This window comes from Pteropus alecto, unplaced genomic scaffold (assembly GCF_000325575.1).
Source record: "Pteropus alecto unplaced genomic scaffold, ASM32557v1 scaffold25, whole genome shotgun sequence".
Classification (NCBI taxonomy): domain Eukaryota; kingdom Metazoa; phylum Chordata; class Mammalia; order Chiroptera; family Pteropodidae; genus Pteropus; species Pteropus alecto.
The window spans coordinates 12,610,833-12,627,012 of NW_006441955.1; the positions used below are offsets into that span (position 1 = coordinate 12,610,833).

At 45.2% G+C, this 16,180-nt stretch overlaps 1 protein-coding gene and 1 non-coding gene across 2 annotated transcripts in view; both read right to left on the reverse strand.

Moving 5' to 3' along the window:
- The window catches only part of KANK4 (KN motif and ankyrin repeat domains 4), a 38,797-nt gene extending 22,704 nt beyond the window's left edge, over positions 1-16,093 (reverse strand). The window contains exons 1-4 of the mRNA XM_025052110.1: positions 15,902-16,093; positions 11,201-11,288; positions 2,847-4,775; positions 1,504-1,615 (exon numbers count right to left, since the gene is read on the reverse strand). Of these exons, the coding sequence (XP_024907878.1) occupies positions 1,504-1,615; positions 2,847-4,775; positions 11,201-11,216 (2,057 nt within the window). The 5' untranslated portion in view covers positions 11,217-11,288; positions 15,902-16,093. The remainder of the gene's footprint in view (positions 1-1,503; positions 1,616-2,846; positions 4,776-11,200; positions 11,289-15,901) is intronic.
- Positions 10,707-10,780, reverse strand: TRNAA-UGC. Its single transcript has one exon. It is a non-coding gene; the product is annotated as a tRNA-Ala (tRNA).
- Positions 16,094-16,180: the final 87 nt, after the last annotated feature.

The following is a 16,180-nucleotide window of genomic DNA, read 5'->3' on the forward strand; positions in this document are numbered from 1 at the left end:
AGGGAAAGGCAGAAAATAAACATGTAAACAATATAATATATTCAGATAGAAAATATTGAACATTGAATAAAATAATAAATGGCCAGGGGATAGTGATGGGAGGAGCTACTTTAATTAGAGCAGACATTTTAAACCTTGGCTGCACATTAGAATCACTTGAGAGTGTTTACAATTCCCAATACCTGGACTATACTCCAGACTAATTAAACTGGAGTCTTCAGGAAGGGGACCCGGGGGTTGGTAATTTTTAAGACTCCCCCTAGGATTTCCAAGGTGTAGCCAAGGTTGAGAACCACTCCACTAGAGTGACGAATATTGAGAAATACGTAGGCTAGGAGGACTTTAAGCGGGGGAACAGCAGATGCAAAGGCCCTGGAGATGGGCCTGACTCGCACATTTGAGGGAAGAATGGCAGTAGCCAGCGGTTGGGGATGAGGCAGGCTTCAGCCATGAGATGGACTTCCAGCTTAGTACAGAGCGGGGACTGCTGGGCACTTATGCAGGGGAGGGGTAGGACCTGCTTTAGACTCAGATTGGGCTGGTCTTGCTTTTCTGCACATGAACTGGTAAAAGCTCAAACACAGTGGTTTTTCCTCAGGCCACAGTGTCTATGTTAGTGGGAGCAGGAACCACAACTCTCCTGTGACATCACAGAACGTGCAACAGTGATGTCACTGTTGTTCGAATCTGGTGTCTTCCTTCCGGTCTGACCCAAATTAGCAAGGGTTCCGCCCTCTTCCAGGCAGTCTCCTGGGCCCGCCACTGGCTGGGTGTCCCTACTTTGGGCTTCCACAGCATGCTATGCTTCCTTCTCTATTAGAACTCATCTCAACATACCACTATTTTCTCTTTATTTCTTGTCATTTTTCTGCCCATGCCCAAACTGTGAGCTAAAGGCAGGGACCATGATTTATTGGACGTTTTTTAAAATCCCCATCAGCTAACACATTGTTGACATTTAATAAATGTTTGTCAAATGATTGATTTAGAAAATATTCTAAATCCAATGATTTACTCTCTAGAATATGTAAGTTTTGGATCGTGTTCTGAGTCAACAGACATTGGCAGTTTTTCTTCATCTTAAAAAATATTGGTTTGGTTTGTAGCAAGTTAGTAAAAGGAAGAAAAAAATTAAATGGATGAAATTTGAAGTTCAACAAGTTAAGATTTTGTCCTAGTTTCAGTGTTATGGTTCAGATTAAATGTCTTCCTTAAAGGGCCCATGTGCGCCCCCCTCCCAATCTCCCAGAAGCCACCTGGACTCCTGGCCCTGGGGGGCCCCAAAGCTAGGACATATTAAAAGCACAGGATCCAACAGACCACCATAGCTGGCAAGGAGCCAAACACATGCAAACCCGAGATGGAGTTTTAAAGGGCTGTTGAGATTAACTCCCTTGAAGAAGAATAAAAACCAGATGCTTCCCCCAGGCAAAAGAGCGTGCTAAGGACGACAGCGGAATAGGCAGTATGGAGGGCAGTCTGGGCTTCATGAGCGATGCTTACCCACCGTTAACCCCAACAAACTGAAGGTTCTTTTTGGTCCCATTACCTCCTGCACGGAAGCCATAGTCTTTCTTTTTCATTATGGATTTAAGGCTGGCCGACGGGGACATCTCTAGGCAGACACAACATCACAGGTTAGAAAGATCTTGGCGATGCCCCAGAATGCAGTAAAACCAAGACTCTTGCTTTGAGAGGATACAGATTGAAGGCGTGCGAAGAGGCAGAAAGAGATGGGAGACTACATAAAGTAAATCAAATATTTTGAGGATCTTTAAGGAGGCCCAGGCTTCTGGTCAGTGCCAGCCAAATTGTCCCTGGTCACAAAGCCGCTCTATGTGGGAGCTCTCTTTTGGAAGAGGCATGAGGTGTGGGTGCCGATGTTGTCCATATCTTACAGCTGGAAAATCTGAGGCTCAGACTTTCTCAGTGAATGGCAGAGCAGGAGTGAGTGAGTTCTAAGTGAAGAACTTAGTTCACGTGACTCCTGGTCCCACCTCTGCCAGTCGACACTTTGCAATATGTGATAGGCACAGAAGACACATGAACAAGAGAACAAGTCTTCTTTGGCTGTACTCAAAGGTACAGGAGGCATTTCCCAACAAGCAAGATTAGAACAGCACTAAAATAATGAGAAAGCAGCCAATTTGCCATCTGTGTCAGGAAGCAGACTCTCACGTCGTTCATTGAGCAAAGCAAAATATGGTTCTGCTTTACTCAACAGTGTATGACTGTTACAAGAGGAAGTGCTGCTCAGCCAAAGGATCAGCTTCCACATGTGAGTACCACTCAGTTTCTCCCTCTCTCACACACACAGAAAATATTCAGTAAGTATTTAAGATCTCAATACAAAACTAGGCTAGGAAAAAAACTCTAATGTGCACGAACCAGAGAGCACCTCAGGAATGCAAGAGCACAGGGCAACAATGAAGAGAGGCTGAAGTTTACAGCACACACAGCCAGGGCCATTGCTGGTCATGGCTGTTGCCTTTGTGCAAATGCAAATGAGAAATCGGCACCCTTCTGGGTAAACACAGTGCTGCAGGCTTGGCAGGTGAGGAGTGGGCTAGATTTAAGCTCTAATGTACCCTCCCTAGCTGGCATCTCTGTGCCCTGCGCTATATTTGTGCAGCTATACATGGTGGCCCTGCAGTCAATCTTAACCTTAGAGCAAGGACACGAGTAGGGGCACAGAGCCTCCACTGTTACATCAATCAGTTTTTATTACACTGCATTCTTGGAAGTGCTTAAATCTTTTTAAAACATATTCATGCAATTAAAACTCCCTTTCCTTTTGACTTGTGACATAAAGGAGAAATGGTTCCATCTCAGGCACTGGTATTTACCCACTGGTGGAGGGGAAGAGGCGGCCGGGGACTCCCTCTGGGGTGGAGTCTGAGCCGAGTAGGCAGACAGCAGCAGGTTGAGGGAGCTCAGGAGCTGGCGCTGGATGCTGCTGAGCTTGGAGGCAGGCTGCTTGATGGCGCTGGCCAACTCTGGGTACCCATGCTCCAGGCAGCTCCACTGCTCCTGCAGGAGCTCCTGGATCTTCTTAACATATTGCCCAATACTGGCATCTGTGGGTGAGCTCGGTGGCCTTCCGGGACACTCCCTCCCCGGCAGCTCTGAACTCGCCTCCTCCTTCCCTGCTGGGGGAGCCTTTATATCGCTGCTCCATGAAGAGCTTCCTGCTCCCCAGACCGGACCCTCGGCTCCCAACTGAGAGTCTCCCTCTGGCTCAAAGCCTGCTTCTTCAATCCTGAGCTCAGTGGAGAGGCAGCTATGTAAAGAGGAGGTGAGGATCATCTCGGGTCCCTGTGGCAGTGACAGCTGGGGTGGTGGCACCAATTCTGCTGGGCTCTGATCTCTCTGTTTGTGACTGTCCTGCCCACATAGGAAGCCATTCTTTTCTCCTCTGGCCCCCCAGCTTTCAGATCCCATGCTGCTCAGAAGGTTGACCCCAATGCTCTTGTCACACAATTCCCTGGTCAATAGTCCATGGAGTGGGTCAGTGTTGACCATAGCGTCAATTTGGCCCTGGGCGTCTTTGGTGTTCTCACGGCTAAGCTTTTCTGCCAATTGAGCCACAGTGCACTCTAGCTCTTGAATCCTCTGCCCCTTAGCCTTGATTTCCTCCTCTTGCTGCTGGAGGGCAGCTCTGACGTGGGCCAGTTCCTCAGTTCTCCCAGACAACTCGCCCTCAAGGTCCGAGAGCTGCTGCTTCAGACTGGAAATGCTGCCAGGATCCATCGTGGCAAGGCCCAGGCTTTCTTCTGTGACCCGGATGCCAATGCTTCTCACATCTACCTCTACCGGTGGTGGGGGTGGGATCTCACTGATAATGAGCTCTATTTCTTCTAAGGGGAGCTCATTCTCAGGGATGGGTGATGGCAGAGGTGGGGGGCTTGGTGTTGGCAAGCCAGAGGTAACCACCACCTCTGCTTCTCTGGTTTCGTGTTCATCTTCTGCATCTTCCAGAACTACAAGTGCATTCTGGGATGAGAAAGGAGGACTTGGGAGAGAGAGGTGGTGTGGAGCCTCTTCTTCAGCCTCTGGAGGTTTGGTCCCCTCCCGGACCAGCTCCGGAATCCCTGGTACCAGGTCTCCAAACTCTCTGACTTTTGACTGGGTTGCTGCTCGTGGGGAGGAGTTGTGAAAACCTGCAAATCCTTCAGCAGGGCCAAAAGTGCCATCACTGACACTGTCTTCACCCTCAAGTGGAGGGAGAGCGGGAGAAGTGGGGGGACCTGAGTTTAGGTTGGGGTCCTCTGAGGCCCTGTTTTGCAGCAGTGTGGCTGGCATGCTGGATGCTCTCAGAAGCTGGGGCCGCCCATACCCAGAGCCGAGCTCAGCCTCCCTGGATGCAGCGGCCTCCAGCTGTCTGGCGGTCTCTCCCAACAGAGCCTTCCTGTGGTAGCTCACCTCACTCCCACTGGCAGAGGCTTGGGGGCCACCAGGCGGCAGTGACTGCGCTCGCTCTTCTGCCCCGAGCGACACCTTCCTTGGCACCACTGGGAACCAGTTTTGGTGGGGAAGAGCAGCATGGGGGCGAGCCCCGCTGTCAGGAAGGCTGAAGTTTCGGGGCAAAGTGCTAAACTTGGCCTGCTTGGCCCTTCGGTGGATAGGAATCCTTTTGATGGTGTGTCCCTTCTCAATATCATCCACATATTTGAGGAAGTCCAGATCTAAATGAAAACCATATGGGGTCTCCACGGAGTAGGGGTGGCTCTTTGGAGGGTCTTTCTCTTCATCTCCCTGAGAGGACTGGTCTTTGGCTGAGAGACAGAAGACATGTGAAAAAGAAGCACAATGTTAGTAAGAATTACAGGGTGGTGAAGCCTAATGTCTGTGATTTTGACTTAACGCTCTCTTGTGAGACTTCTAAATGTTCTAGCCTCTAAACTATCTGAGATGCTCACAGTCTTTTGGCTGTGCTAAGGAATCGTGTTATTAAATCAGTGTGTACTTAGCCAATGTCTGCAGGAAATAGAGGGAATAGTTTCCAATTTGCATCTTAGTTATTACTGTGGAATCTGCCTGCACACCAGCAAAATAAAATAGTCTCATACTGTTTTACTGGGTTTGAGTCATGTAATTGCTGAATTGAAGTGGCCAAGAATTTGCCAAATCAGGGTACTAATTGGCAATTATGAATATGGAGATTTTCAAAGGATGAGGTGCATAATTGTCTCCACATTAAAAGAGAATCTTGCATTATTCAAATAGACACCAGTAAATCTTGGTAAAGCTAGAGACATCAAGGAGTTATGCTTTCTACATTATTTAAGCTTCCTCAGAAGCCTGAGCCTCTAGGTACTAAGATCAGAGAGAATTGGAACATATAATCACATAGAGCCCATCCTCTTTTCCACCTGAAGACTGCTTAGTGCTTAACAAACATAAATTTCACTTTCAAAAACTCATGTCTCTAAATAAGGAAATACCATATTTTTCATAGACCGGAAAAAAGGTAGTGAAGGAAAAGGGATAATTAATGCCAAAAGGCACATTGGCGTACATACTCCAAGAAACGTGGGACTCATGACTTTTCAGGGCAGCTCAGATTATCAGAGTACATCAAAAGTTCTTCATCACACCAAGGCACCACTGACCTTGACTCCAGTTCAGGACACTGAGACACATCAGTCCTTCGAGTACTCGAATCCATAGGAACTTATCTCCAAGTAGCTTCTTAGGATTAAATAGCCTTTGTTCCTTTGATGTTCTTCATGTGACACCCCTTATTATCTCTGTGACATCATGCTTTGAAAATGCTGAGCTCAGCAGAGAACATCAGTGGAGAGAGGACAGAGGCCAAGAATATAGACTCTGGAACCTGGTCTCTGTCTCAACTCTGTGACCTTGGAAAAATTACCTAGGCTCCCTGTGTCTCATCATTTATAAGATGGGACTAATAATAGGTAAAATGAGATTATCGATACATATAAAGTGCTTAGAACAACGCCAGTGAGAAACATTCAATATATGCTCAATATTATAGTTATTCTTTGTGGAAACCCAAAATATAAAGAATTGAAGCCCCATAACAGAAGCTGACATGCTTAAATCACACAGCAGGAGTTCCATAAATTCTTTATGACTGACTGACTGTTTGGTTCTGAGGGTAATAGACCCTGGGGGCAAAATTACAATAGCAATAATTCAATGCACTTACCTCAATTACTATTTATTGAGCATCTATGTTTTGGTTGCTAGATCCTAAAGACACAGAGATGAATCAGATATTGACCTGCCCTCAAAAAATGCATGCTCAAGTAGGAGAAACACCGACAAGTACAATGTAGTGTGATAAGGATGGTAGCAGATACATGCTCAAGGAATAGTCTTCCTTCCTGACTTATTTTCCCAGTTTATCCAGAATAATTTTCTTGGACTTAGAGGTTAATTCTGCCTTGGTGAAGAGGGATGACTCCACAAAAGAGACATATGTCTGGGTATTAAATGAACAAATAGCAATTTGTCAGGACAAGAGGGTGACAGACATTGTAGCTATTCATGTCCAAGGTGGCCACCATCAATTCTTACCCTCTCTAGATAGGTAAGGGAATCTCACATTGAGAAATGGGGTCTACTTGTCCAACCCTTTGAATCTGGCTGGCTTATGACTGCTTTGACCAAAAGAAAATGGCAGAAATGATGCTGACAGAATTCCAAAGCTAGGTCATAAGAAGCCTGTAAATTCCTCCTGGGTCTCTTAAAATGCACACTCATTGGGAAGACAGATGCCATGTTAAGGAGTTCAACTTCCCTGAGATGGCCATGCTATAAGAAGCCCAAGTAACAAGAGGTCACGTGGAAGGAGGAAGAGTAATGCCTAGCCAGGCTGAGCCAGTCCAGCCATCCTGGCCCAGGTTCCATGGCAGGCATGAATAAAAGAGCCATCAGATGACTGTGGCCTCAGCCATCATCTGACTTCAATGACAGGAGGGACCCCAGGTAAAAACCATTCAACTAAGCCTGTGTCAATAATACATGATTGTTTTAAGCCACTAAGTTTTGGGTTGGTTTGTTACACAGCAATAGATATATCTAGCAGTAGATTCTAGATATATGTCAAAAAATGTGCAAAGGCATGGAGGTGTGAAATTCCACAGTAATTCAGGGTTCTGTAAATGCAGTCGATATGGAAGGAACTTAAAGTGTAGTAGAGAAGGGTGAAGGCTAGAAGAAAGACAAATTTGGAAAGGTCAGCAAGAGCCAGACCATAGAGCAACTTGTATGCATGCCAACAAGCTCTGACTTCACTCTCTAGATAATGGGAGTCACTGAAGGGTTTTACACAAGGCAGTGACTTGGTCAAATGTGATTTCATAAAGAGCATTCTTGCTGAGGATTAGAACGGGGACAAATTGGAGGCCTGAAGACCAGTTGCGAGACAGCTGACATGGTCAAAGTGAAAGATTCCAAGGAGAGAGCACATTCTAAAGGCAATGGAGGGAAGGGGCAGGTTAAAGGAAAGGTGCAAATGATGGTGTTACCAGGGACACATTTGGGGCCGCTTTTCCCCTCAGGGTGATGACATGTTGAGGCTGAGCTCTTCCCACTTGCCAGTGTGATTTCTCCTTCTGGTTGATGCCACATGCTTGTCAAGTGGTCCTCTGTGCTTAGGAAAGTACAGTTATGTCCACAGAACTAAACAAAGCCAATAGACACAGGAAGGCTAAACTCATGAACGCTGACATAATCGAGCCTGCCAGCCTCAATGCTAAGTAAAGCCCCAAGGCCTGTGGGTAATGACATCATAACTGCCTCAGGAAACAGAATGAAGCATTGGTGCTGATATGGGGATGGTCCTCATTGGTTCCAGAGCTTCTGTGGCAGATACCTAGATTCCAGGCAGATAAGGAGTAAACACTCCTCCAGCCCCAAAATCTCCAAATAAGTTTCCATTCTTCCACACAATTTTTTAACCAACCTGCTTCCCTTCAAACAGGTGCACACTATAATAGTTTCCATAAAGGAAAACACTCACTCTGTTAGTTTTCCAAGCTGCGCTCAGCTATACTCAGGCCGATTGGTCTACTCAGCGGCCTCCTGGATTACAGGGACAGGCCAAATCAGAGAGGGGATATTTGTCTAAAGTTAAGCAGAGAGCAGATTTATGACCCAGAAGGAAAAGAACTCTCCTGAAGGAGAGTCTGCATTATTTATTCTTTTTGCCTTTATTCAATAGAAATGCACCAATTTACCCAGCGGCCTCTGGGAGCAGGTCCAGAGCACAAATACAATAATAGCATCAAATAAGAAGCAGGAGATTCAAAGGCAAAATCTTCCACAAGGGAAATTGAGGAGAACCAAAGGAGTCTGTGGAACTGAGCAGCTGTCATCCAGGATGCCAGGTTTAATGGATGCTTTCCTAAGCTAGCACTATGAGGTATCACAGACACACAGACACACAGACACACACAGACACACACAGACACACACACAGATACACACACTCAGTGATCCACTGTGCTGCCCTGCCTGCCATCTGCCACCCTGCATTCCTTCTCTTTCTCCAAGAGGAATGCTAGACCTCCAATGAGGGAGCTTGATCAGATATGCTGTGAGACCTACACTCACATTAAGCTCTGCTCCTCTTAATTCTACCTGGTGACAAGTATGCAGGAGCTCAGAATTCTAGGCATTGGGCCAGTGCAAGAATTAATTAGGAGGACTGACTCTGCTCAAAATAAACTTTAGATCAAATAAACCAACTCGTAGCCAAACTGACTGGATTTGAATCCTGGCTCTGTCATCTCCTGTCTCTGTGATTCTGGGTAAATTATTTAATTTCCCCATGCCTCAATTTCCTCATTCGTAATGTGGTGATACTAATAACTGACTTACAGAATTACGATTGTTAGCACTAATGCAGTAGAGATCGTGGCATAGGTACTCCACGAAGGGGCCAGAAGGCAAGGACAGGCCGGTACTGAGTAGGGCACAAGGCGGGATTTGCTAAGAATGTGCTCTCTCCTTGGAATCTTTAACTCTGTGTTAGGACTGTAGCCTCAAGAGAGTCCTAACAGAGTTAAATAGAATGAGAGTCCAAGAAAATAATTCTGAAGATACTGGGAAAATGAGTCAGGAGAAAAGAAAAAATTAAGATATATGAGACTCAAAGCTACCTAGAATTCCCTACAGCATCTCAGTCTGAAAGCATGCCAGATCACTAGACCCTTGGAAAGGACATTTAGACACAGTCACAAGCCTAAGAGTTACACACAGACACAGATAAGGGGGTTAGAAGCAGACAAGGGAAGAAGAGAGGTGCCATGATAATTACCTTGAGGGATAAAGTGAAATGCAGCAGGTGAGCAAACTGATTAGAGGCATTTAAAGTGAGAAAAAAAAGTTCAAAATCTTATACTCTGTTTCTAAAGGAAATGGGGAAAACAGGCACTAGAGAGAAAGCCGCCAAAAACACAGCTGGGCAGAAGGGGAATTAAATGAGCCTCTTCAAAAGGTCAGGACAGTGATGGAAGGTTTTCCTTCTTCTGCCTTTATTTTGTGAGATGCGTGTGCCTGAAGGGAGGGGTGCCTCTTGAGCTAGTTGTGGTTAATCACATGAAGAGCAGCAGTGCGAGGATGCTGAGCAGGGACAAATGAGGCAGGCAGGAATGACAGGCCCCTGGGGCATCCAGGGGATTATCTAGGGTTCTGTGGGACCACTTCCAGGGATGCACTGAAAAGGCAGCTCTCCGGGGAGAAAAGCAGACTCTTGAAGTTTATGGGGACTGCATTTGGAAGGAAGGAAGAAGCAGGGCTGGAGCTGCTGTCTAGTCCCTAAGTCCTGCACCAGTGAAGGGCCATGTGATTAAGGGGGATTATAGACTCTCCTGTTTCCTGACATTTAGTGATCTGGAAAAAGCATTTCATTAGAAGTCAGGAGATCAGGGTCTAGTCTATGACCTTTGGCAAGTTTCCTGGGAGGGCTAGGAGGGGAACATTCATTGAGAGATTTGTTATGCTAGGTAGTTATTACTCAACAACCTTACATGCATTACCGCATTCGGTCCCTTACTGACCCTGTGAAGTAGGTATTAATACTTGCTTTTTTACGAGATGTGGTGGACTATGTGCAAAGATAGCTAGAATTATACCCCACCCTTGGGTATTCCCTTTCTCCACTAACCCTGGGCTTAGCCTTGGAACTTGCTTTGGTCAATGGGTCAACAGCAAGTGTGACACATGCAGAGACTTGAAAATCACTTGCGCATAAGGGTTTATGTGTTCTTGCTGTACTTGGAACCCTTCTGTCACCGTGCAAACAAACTCCCAGCTAGACCACTGGACAAGGAAAGACACATGGCCAAATCATCACCAATGCCCCAAGTGACATGGCATGCGAGTGTGGCCATTATAAACCATCTGGCCAAGTCACCCAGAAGACCATGTGAGCCCAGCAAAGGTCAACCATGTTGGTCTAGACCAGAATAATGGCCTTGCAAAACCTATAGAATCTTTTGAGAAATAATAAATATCTTTATTTTAGATCACTGAATTTTTTCCCCCTCTTTAATTCCCCACCCCCTTGCCCACTTCCACCCCTTACCCATGAGTGTTGCCATTTCCCCTTAAGAACTGGATTTCTGAAGGCGAGGCGTCCCTTCTCACACACTCGTGGTGTGCACCTGGGGCCTGGCGCACTTGGGGGCCTGGCGCATCAGGGGGGTGTGGCGCATCTGGGGTATGGTCTGTGGCTTCACCTGGGGCGCGAACCCAGGACCTTCTGCGTGCAAAGCAGACGTGCTAACCACTACACTATGGAGCCACCCTAGATCACTGAATTTTTGAGTGGTTTGTTACACAGCAAAACTAACTGATACGTGAGGGGACTGTGTAATTGGAGAATTACACAGTTAAGAATTTCACCATATTGTGCCTCTTTCTTAGACTTCAATTCCCTCACCTCTAAAATGAGGGCAACGAGTGAGAGCATCCTGCTCCCTTCTTGGAGCTTGGAAGAGATGAGAAAATTACATAAGTCTGATATAAACATCAGGCTTCATTCTCATTCCCTACCGTTTTTTCTTATTCATACCTGAAATACATGGTTTGGATCTTCCAGCACCACCTCTTGGAGAATGTCTCCTGTAGGCCTTCCCTAGGCTACTTCCAGGACTTATAGTAACAATCCCTTTCCAACTCAAATGCTCACTTTACACCAGGGAATACAAAGCAGCCTGCCTACCATCTGTCTTCTCCATCGTAAGGAATGCTGACCGTCAGTCTCTCAGGCACTCTTCATCCAATAAGTCTGTAAAATCTGTCAGACAGTTCTGAAAGAAAGGATAGAAAATTGGAAAGTCTTATTAGAGTTAGAATAAGTATGGAGGGATCATAGCACCAAAGAAAGTAAAACCCATCTCTACCTTTCTCCCGGGGCACCTATGAGCTCATACCTCTCCAAGGAGGAATAGTAAAAGCCTGTATGCACTTCTGGAGTCCAAACCTGGGCGTGCCTTCATGGAATGTTAGCAATTGCTGTCACCAAAGAAAGCATTTGGTTCAACCCTCTCACTTGACACATGAGGAAACTGAGACTTGGAAGTTAACTGCTTGGTGCAAGGCCTCTCATCATATTAGCGAAGGAGCTGGGACCAGGCCCAGGGCCCTGATAACCAGCATATAACATCAAGAGCTGAAATCTACTCATCCCCATCATAGTAAAAGAATTACAACCCATTTGGTAAAGAAGCCGCAATCACAGTACCTACAAATGATCTATGACATCCCAATCAGATTCAAGACAAAGATGAGATAATTGCAAGTATAGACTAGGAGCCAACACTTTGAGGCAATTTCCAACTATGGGCAGAACAAGGGGAAGTTCAACCTAGGTGGCCAGAAGGCATCAGTAAATACTCAGGCAGCATATTGTCCCGACTCTAAATTAGGGTACCTTCAAGTTTGATCATAAATTCTCCCCAAAGTTTTAATCTATTCCCAGGACTCTTTCTTCAGATGGTAAACAACCTGTCTTCTGCCCTCATTACAATAAATCGCCCAGGAAATTGTTTTTTGGGAGGATTGTAACTCCATATACATCAGAATAATTAATTATCTATGGCATATCAGCGGTAGAAATGGCATTATTTTAGGAATTTCAATGTGCTTGAACTCAGACGAGAAAAGTGTACCAGAGATGAAGAAAGGATTAGGGGAAAATGGGAGTGAGAGAAGGATGAGCAACTCAGGATGGAAAAAAAAGAGGAACAAACTACACTGGAGAAGAGGGCCAGGAATTATCAAGCCTGCCAAATAAGGAAGTCTAAAGTTTTCCCAACAGAAAGTTTTGTGTACCCTCTTTCTATCAGTGCTGCCTCCCAAGCCATTCGCCCTGCTCTTGGCCTTCACTTCTCCAAAATGTGTTCCTAGAAGCGGTCAGAGGGGTGTTTCCCTATGCAGGTATGACGGAGGCCAGAAGGGCAGGCAGGGTTTCTATAGGCAAAGACACTCCTTGCAGAGGGAACACCAGCACTGAGCACCTCACTTACCTTTAAGGCGGAAAGGATTTGAGTTTGGGGCCAACGTAAAGCTGCAGTAGAGGAGGTTCTAACTTAGAGTGAGGGAGGATCACATTTGTTAGAAAGAGAAGGTTCTGAAACAAACCTAAGAGTCCATCGACTGATGAATGGATAAAGAAAATGTGGTATATATATACACAATGCAATATTGTTCAGCCATAAAAAAGAAGGACATTTTGTCATTTGTAACCATATGGATAGACCTTAAGGGCATTATGCTAAATGAAATAAATCAGAGGAAGACAAATACTGTATGAACTCATTTATGTATGGAATCTGAAAACAAGCAAAATCGAGCTCATAGATACAGAGAACGAATTGGTAATTGCCAGAAGTGGGAGGAGGGAGATGGGTGAAATGGGTGAAAATAGTCAAAAGGTACACATTTCCAGTTATAAGATAAATAAGTCCTGGGTATGTAATGTACGACATGGTGACTATAGTTAATAATGTTTTATTGCATATTTGAAAGTTGCTTTGACAGTAGATCTTAAGAGTTCTCATCACAAGAAAATAAAATTTGCAACTATGTGTGGTGATGGATGTTAACTAAACTACTAAGATAATGATTTTGTAATCTATACATATATCAAATAATTATGTTGTATACCTAAAACTAATATAATAAGTTCTCTGCCAATTATATCTAAATTTTAAAAATAAATATAATAATTTTTTTAAAAAAAATAAAAGGAAGAGAAGATTCCCAGGCAAGGACACTGGCAGGTCCATAGGCTGCAGTCGGTGGTGGAACTTCCCAGAGGCTGGTGGGCAGGAGACGATCGGCAGCTTCGAGCTGAAGCCTGGGAAGGAAAACAGTGAGGACAGAAATCCTAACTTTGGCCCCTCGGCCCGTTTCTCCATCATCATGGCCTCTCCTCTCCCTTTAGCCCTCCTCTTCCTCCCACCCCATAACATTACTGAGCAACAGAAGCCCTTGACATAACCAAGTTATCTCATGCAATCCACACCCTCACCCCAGGAGGATTATTATTGTCCTCATTTTTCTGATAGGGAGGCTGAGGCTGAGAGGATACAGCCCTGCCTAAAGTCACCTAACAAACAAGAGTTGGAACAGAATTTGCCCTCAAGTCTAGCCCACTCTAAGCCTGTGCTAGAACAAAAGCGAACATTTGTCCATCTTTATAAATCAGCCTGATGCCATGGCTGATTCCTAGCTCTGCTTGTAAGGGGAAACATTCCTGACCCTCACGCTTCTCTGCTTCTCCCAAAAGTGTATATGAAGCGCCTTCTGAGCATGGAGAACCTCCTGGGCATATAATCTGCTTCTCCAGGGCTGGACACTGAGCAATAAGGCTCCTCCCAAGCAAGAGGAGGGCCACCTGGTTGCAGGTGGACCTTTGGTGGCACAAACTTTCATCATCACCTCGGAGAGATCAATATATATATATATCTTGATTTATATATATCAGATCAAAGGGCTTCCAACAATTATGCCACACGCATTAGGTCAAGTTTTATTTAAAAAAAAACTATAGAGACCTCTAATAGTTCTCTTAGACTTGAATTTTACTAAAATTAATCATTCCAAGGCTACAGAAATTAAATAGACCTGACACCCAACTCTTTGAATAAGAGGAATCCGCACGCATTCCCTCTAAAGGGCTCTGAGTACAAGAAGGAAAAAAGGGAAATGTCATGCCCACATCATGCCACTTCTGGTCCCCACTCACCTCAGGCTTCTCCACTTTGGCGCGTGATCCTTATGGCGGACACCTTGGAATTTAGCTAAGGGGGTTTTCTTTGAGTGGGTAGATGTTTGATGTGGTTGGGTAAGTGGAACCAAGGAACAATTGCCACATCAACACATGCTACTTTGTTTGCAATACAACAGAATATAAAAAATAGCTTTGTTGGACAGAATTCTTTTTTTAAAATAGAATTTTGCAATCTTCTGGAACATTTTAAATTTTGACATAATATAATTTATTACTCGTTCTATTAAGTTGTATCCCCAGTGTTCAGAACCTTGTAATACCAGGTGTTGTTATGTAACTTTTCATCTGTTTATCTCAGGATCAAGGATGCCCAGTTAGGTCCCAACCTCTCTCATTAGCTCATCATTCTAGATGTTTTGAGTATACACAGCTTTATCTCTCTCTCTCTGGCTCTCCTCCCATACTAATCTGTAAGCTTGTGAAGGTCAAAATTCCTACAGGACACATTTCTGTCTCTCCCCACCCTCAACCCTCCCTGTATCTTAACGTGGCAGTCAATCAGTCCAGGGTATCATCTCCAAGTTACAAATGAGGAAACAAAGGCACGAAGAGGTTATGTGGCCCATACAAAGTTACCCAGTTAATTAGGGGCAGGAAAGTTTGTGTGACTCTATCACTCCACCCTGCGTCTCAAAGCCAAAGGGCAGTAAAGAGGTGAGGACTGAGGCTATCCTTTCAAAAACCCACTAAGGAGGCAGTCACTGGCAAACAGCGGCGATAGCCTCATGTGTAACACCCAGGCCACGTTACAAACGGTTCCAGCAGTGTCCATGCCCAGGAGCATGGATTTCCCTGGGTCAGCCCGACTCCTGCAGTATACACTCACACCCTCTTCCTCGCCACATTGATTCCTTTTATGATGCCATTCCCATCTCATTTCTAACCTCGAATCTGAATTCAAAAAAACCTTCCTTTACTTAGTCTTGAAACTGAAACCTAGTTCTGTACTTTTGTTTTCTTTAAACCTCCTTTTATTCTGCAATAATAAAATTGCTGTATTTCATCCCAGAACAGGCTGCATGCCAAAATAAATAGCACCTTGGATTTCCTTGAAAAGAAAGCTTGGCTCAAAGCACAGCTTTACTGCCATGAGAATCCTTGGAGAATTCAACCTTACAAAGTCAAATATTTAGCAAGGTAGCGCACCAAACGGCGACCCTGTCAATCCATGCATAATCACTTGCAAAGATAAAGCGCTCTTTCCAAAAGAGAAAAAAAAATTTACCAGTATCTCGTACCGATCCTGCCAAAATGAGAGGAGCTTCCCATTTCCCCATTCCAGGACCAGGCGCCTCCAAGTGTAAATGTTCCCTGCGCTAAGAAGCAGGAGGCATCTGGCAGCGCTGCTAACCATTGAGAGGGCTGCAGCCCAGTCGCGGGGGGAGGTGAGACGCACTCCCGAAAAAGATTCTGCCAACTGAGTTCTCCAGCCGGCTCACTTCCTACAAACCCCGGGAAACAAAGAGATAACTCAAGCTCAATAAATGACACATTAACACAATCTCATTAACTCCATTCCCACATTTTTCTGTGAGTGTCTGTCAGTTTTGCCTGCATTGCAGCAGCTGAATCTGGAGCTTCATGAAGAAGAGAAAACTGTCACGAGGAAAGCCACGGCCACATTACCTTCTTTTGGCATCCTCCTCCTGCCATAGCGTGGAACAGGAGTCTCACAGAAAGCGAGGTTCGGGCTGCTAACCCAGCCGATTGCTCCTGAGTTCAGCACAGCAGCACTGGCTTCCCAGCTGTTAAAGGATTTTAGTCAGGTGATCTGTGACCTTGCTGGAAAAGCAAATACTGACTTCCTTTTAGATCCAAGGAAAAGGAGAGTGGGGTCAGGAAGGAATTCAACACTCAATGAGCTGATATTGGATCTTGCAAAAAAAAAAAAAAAAAAAAAAAAAA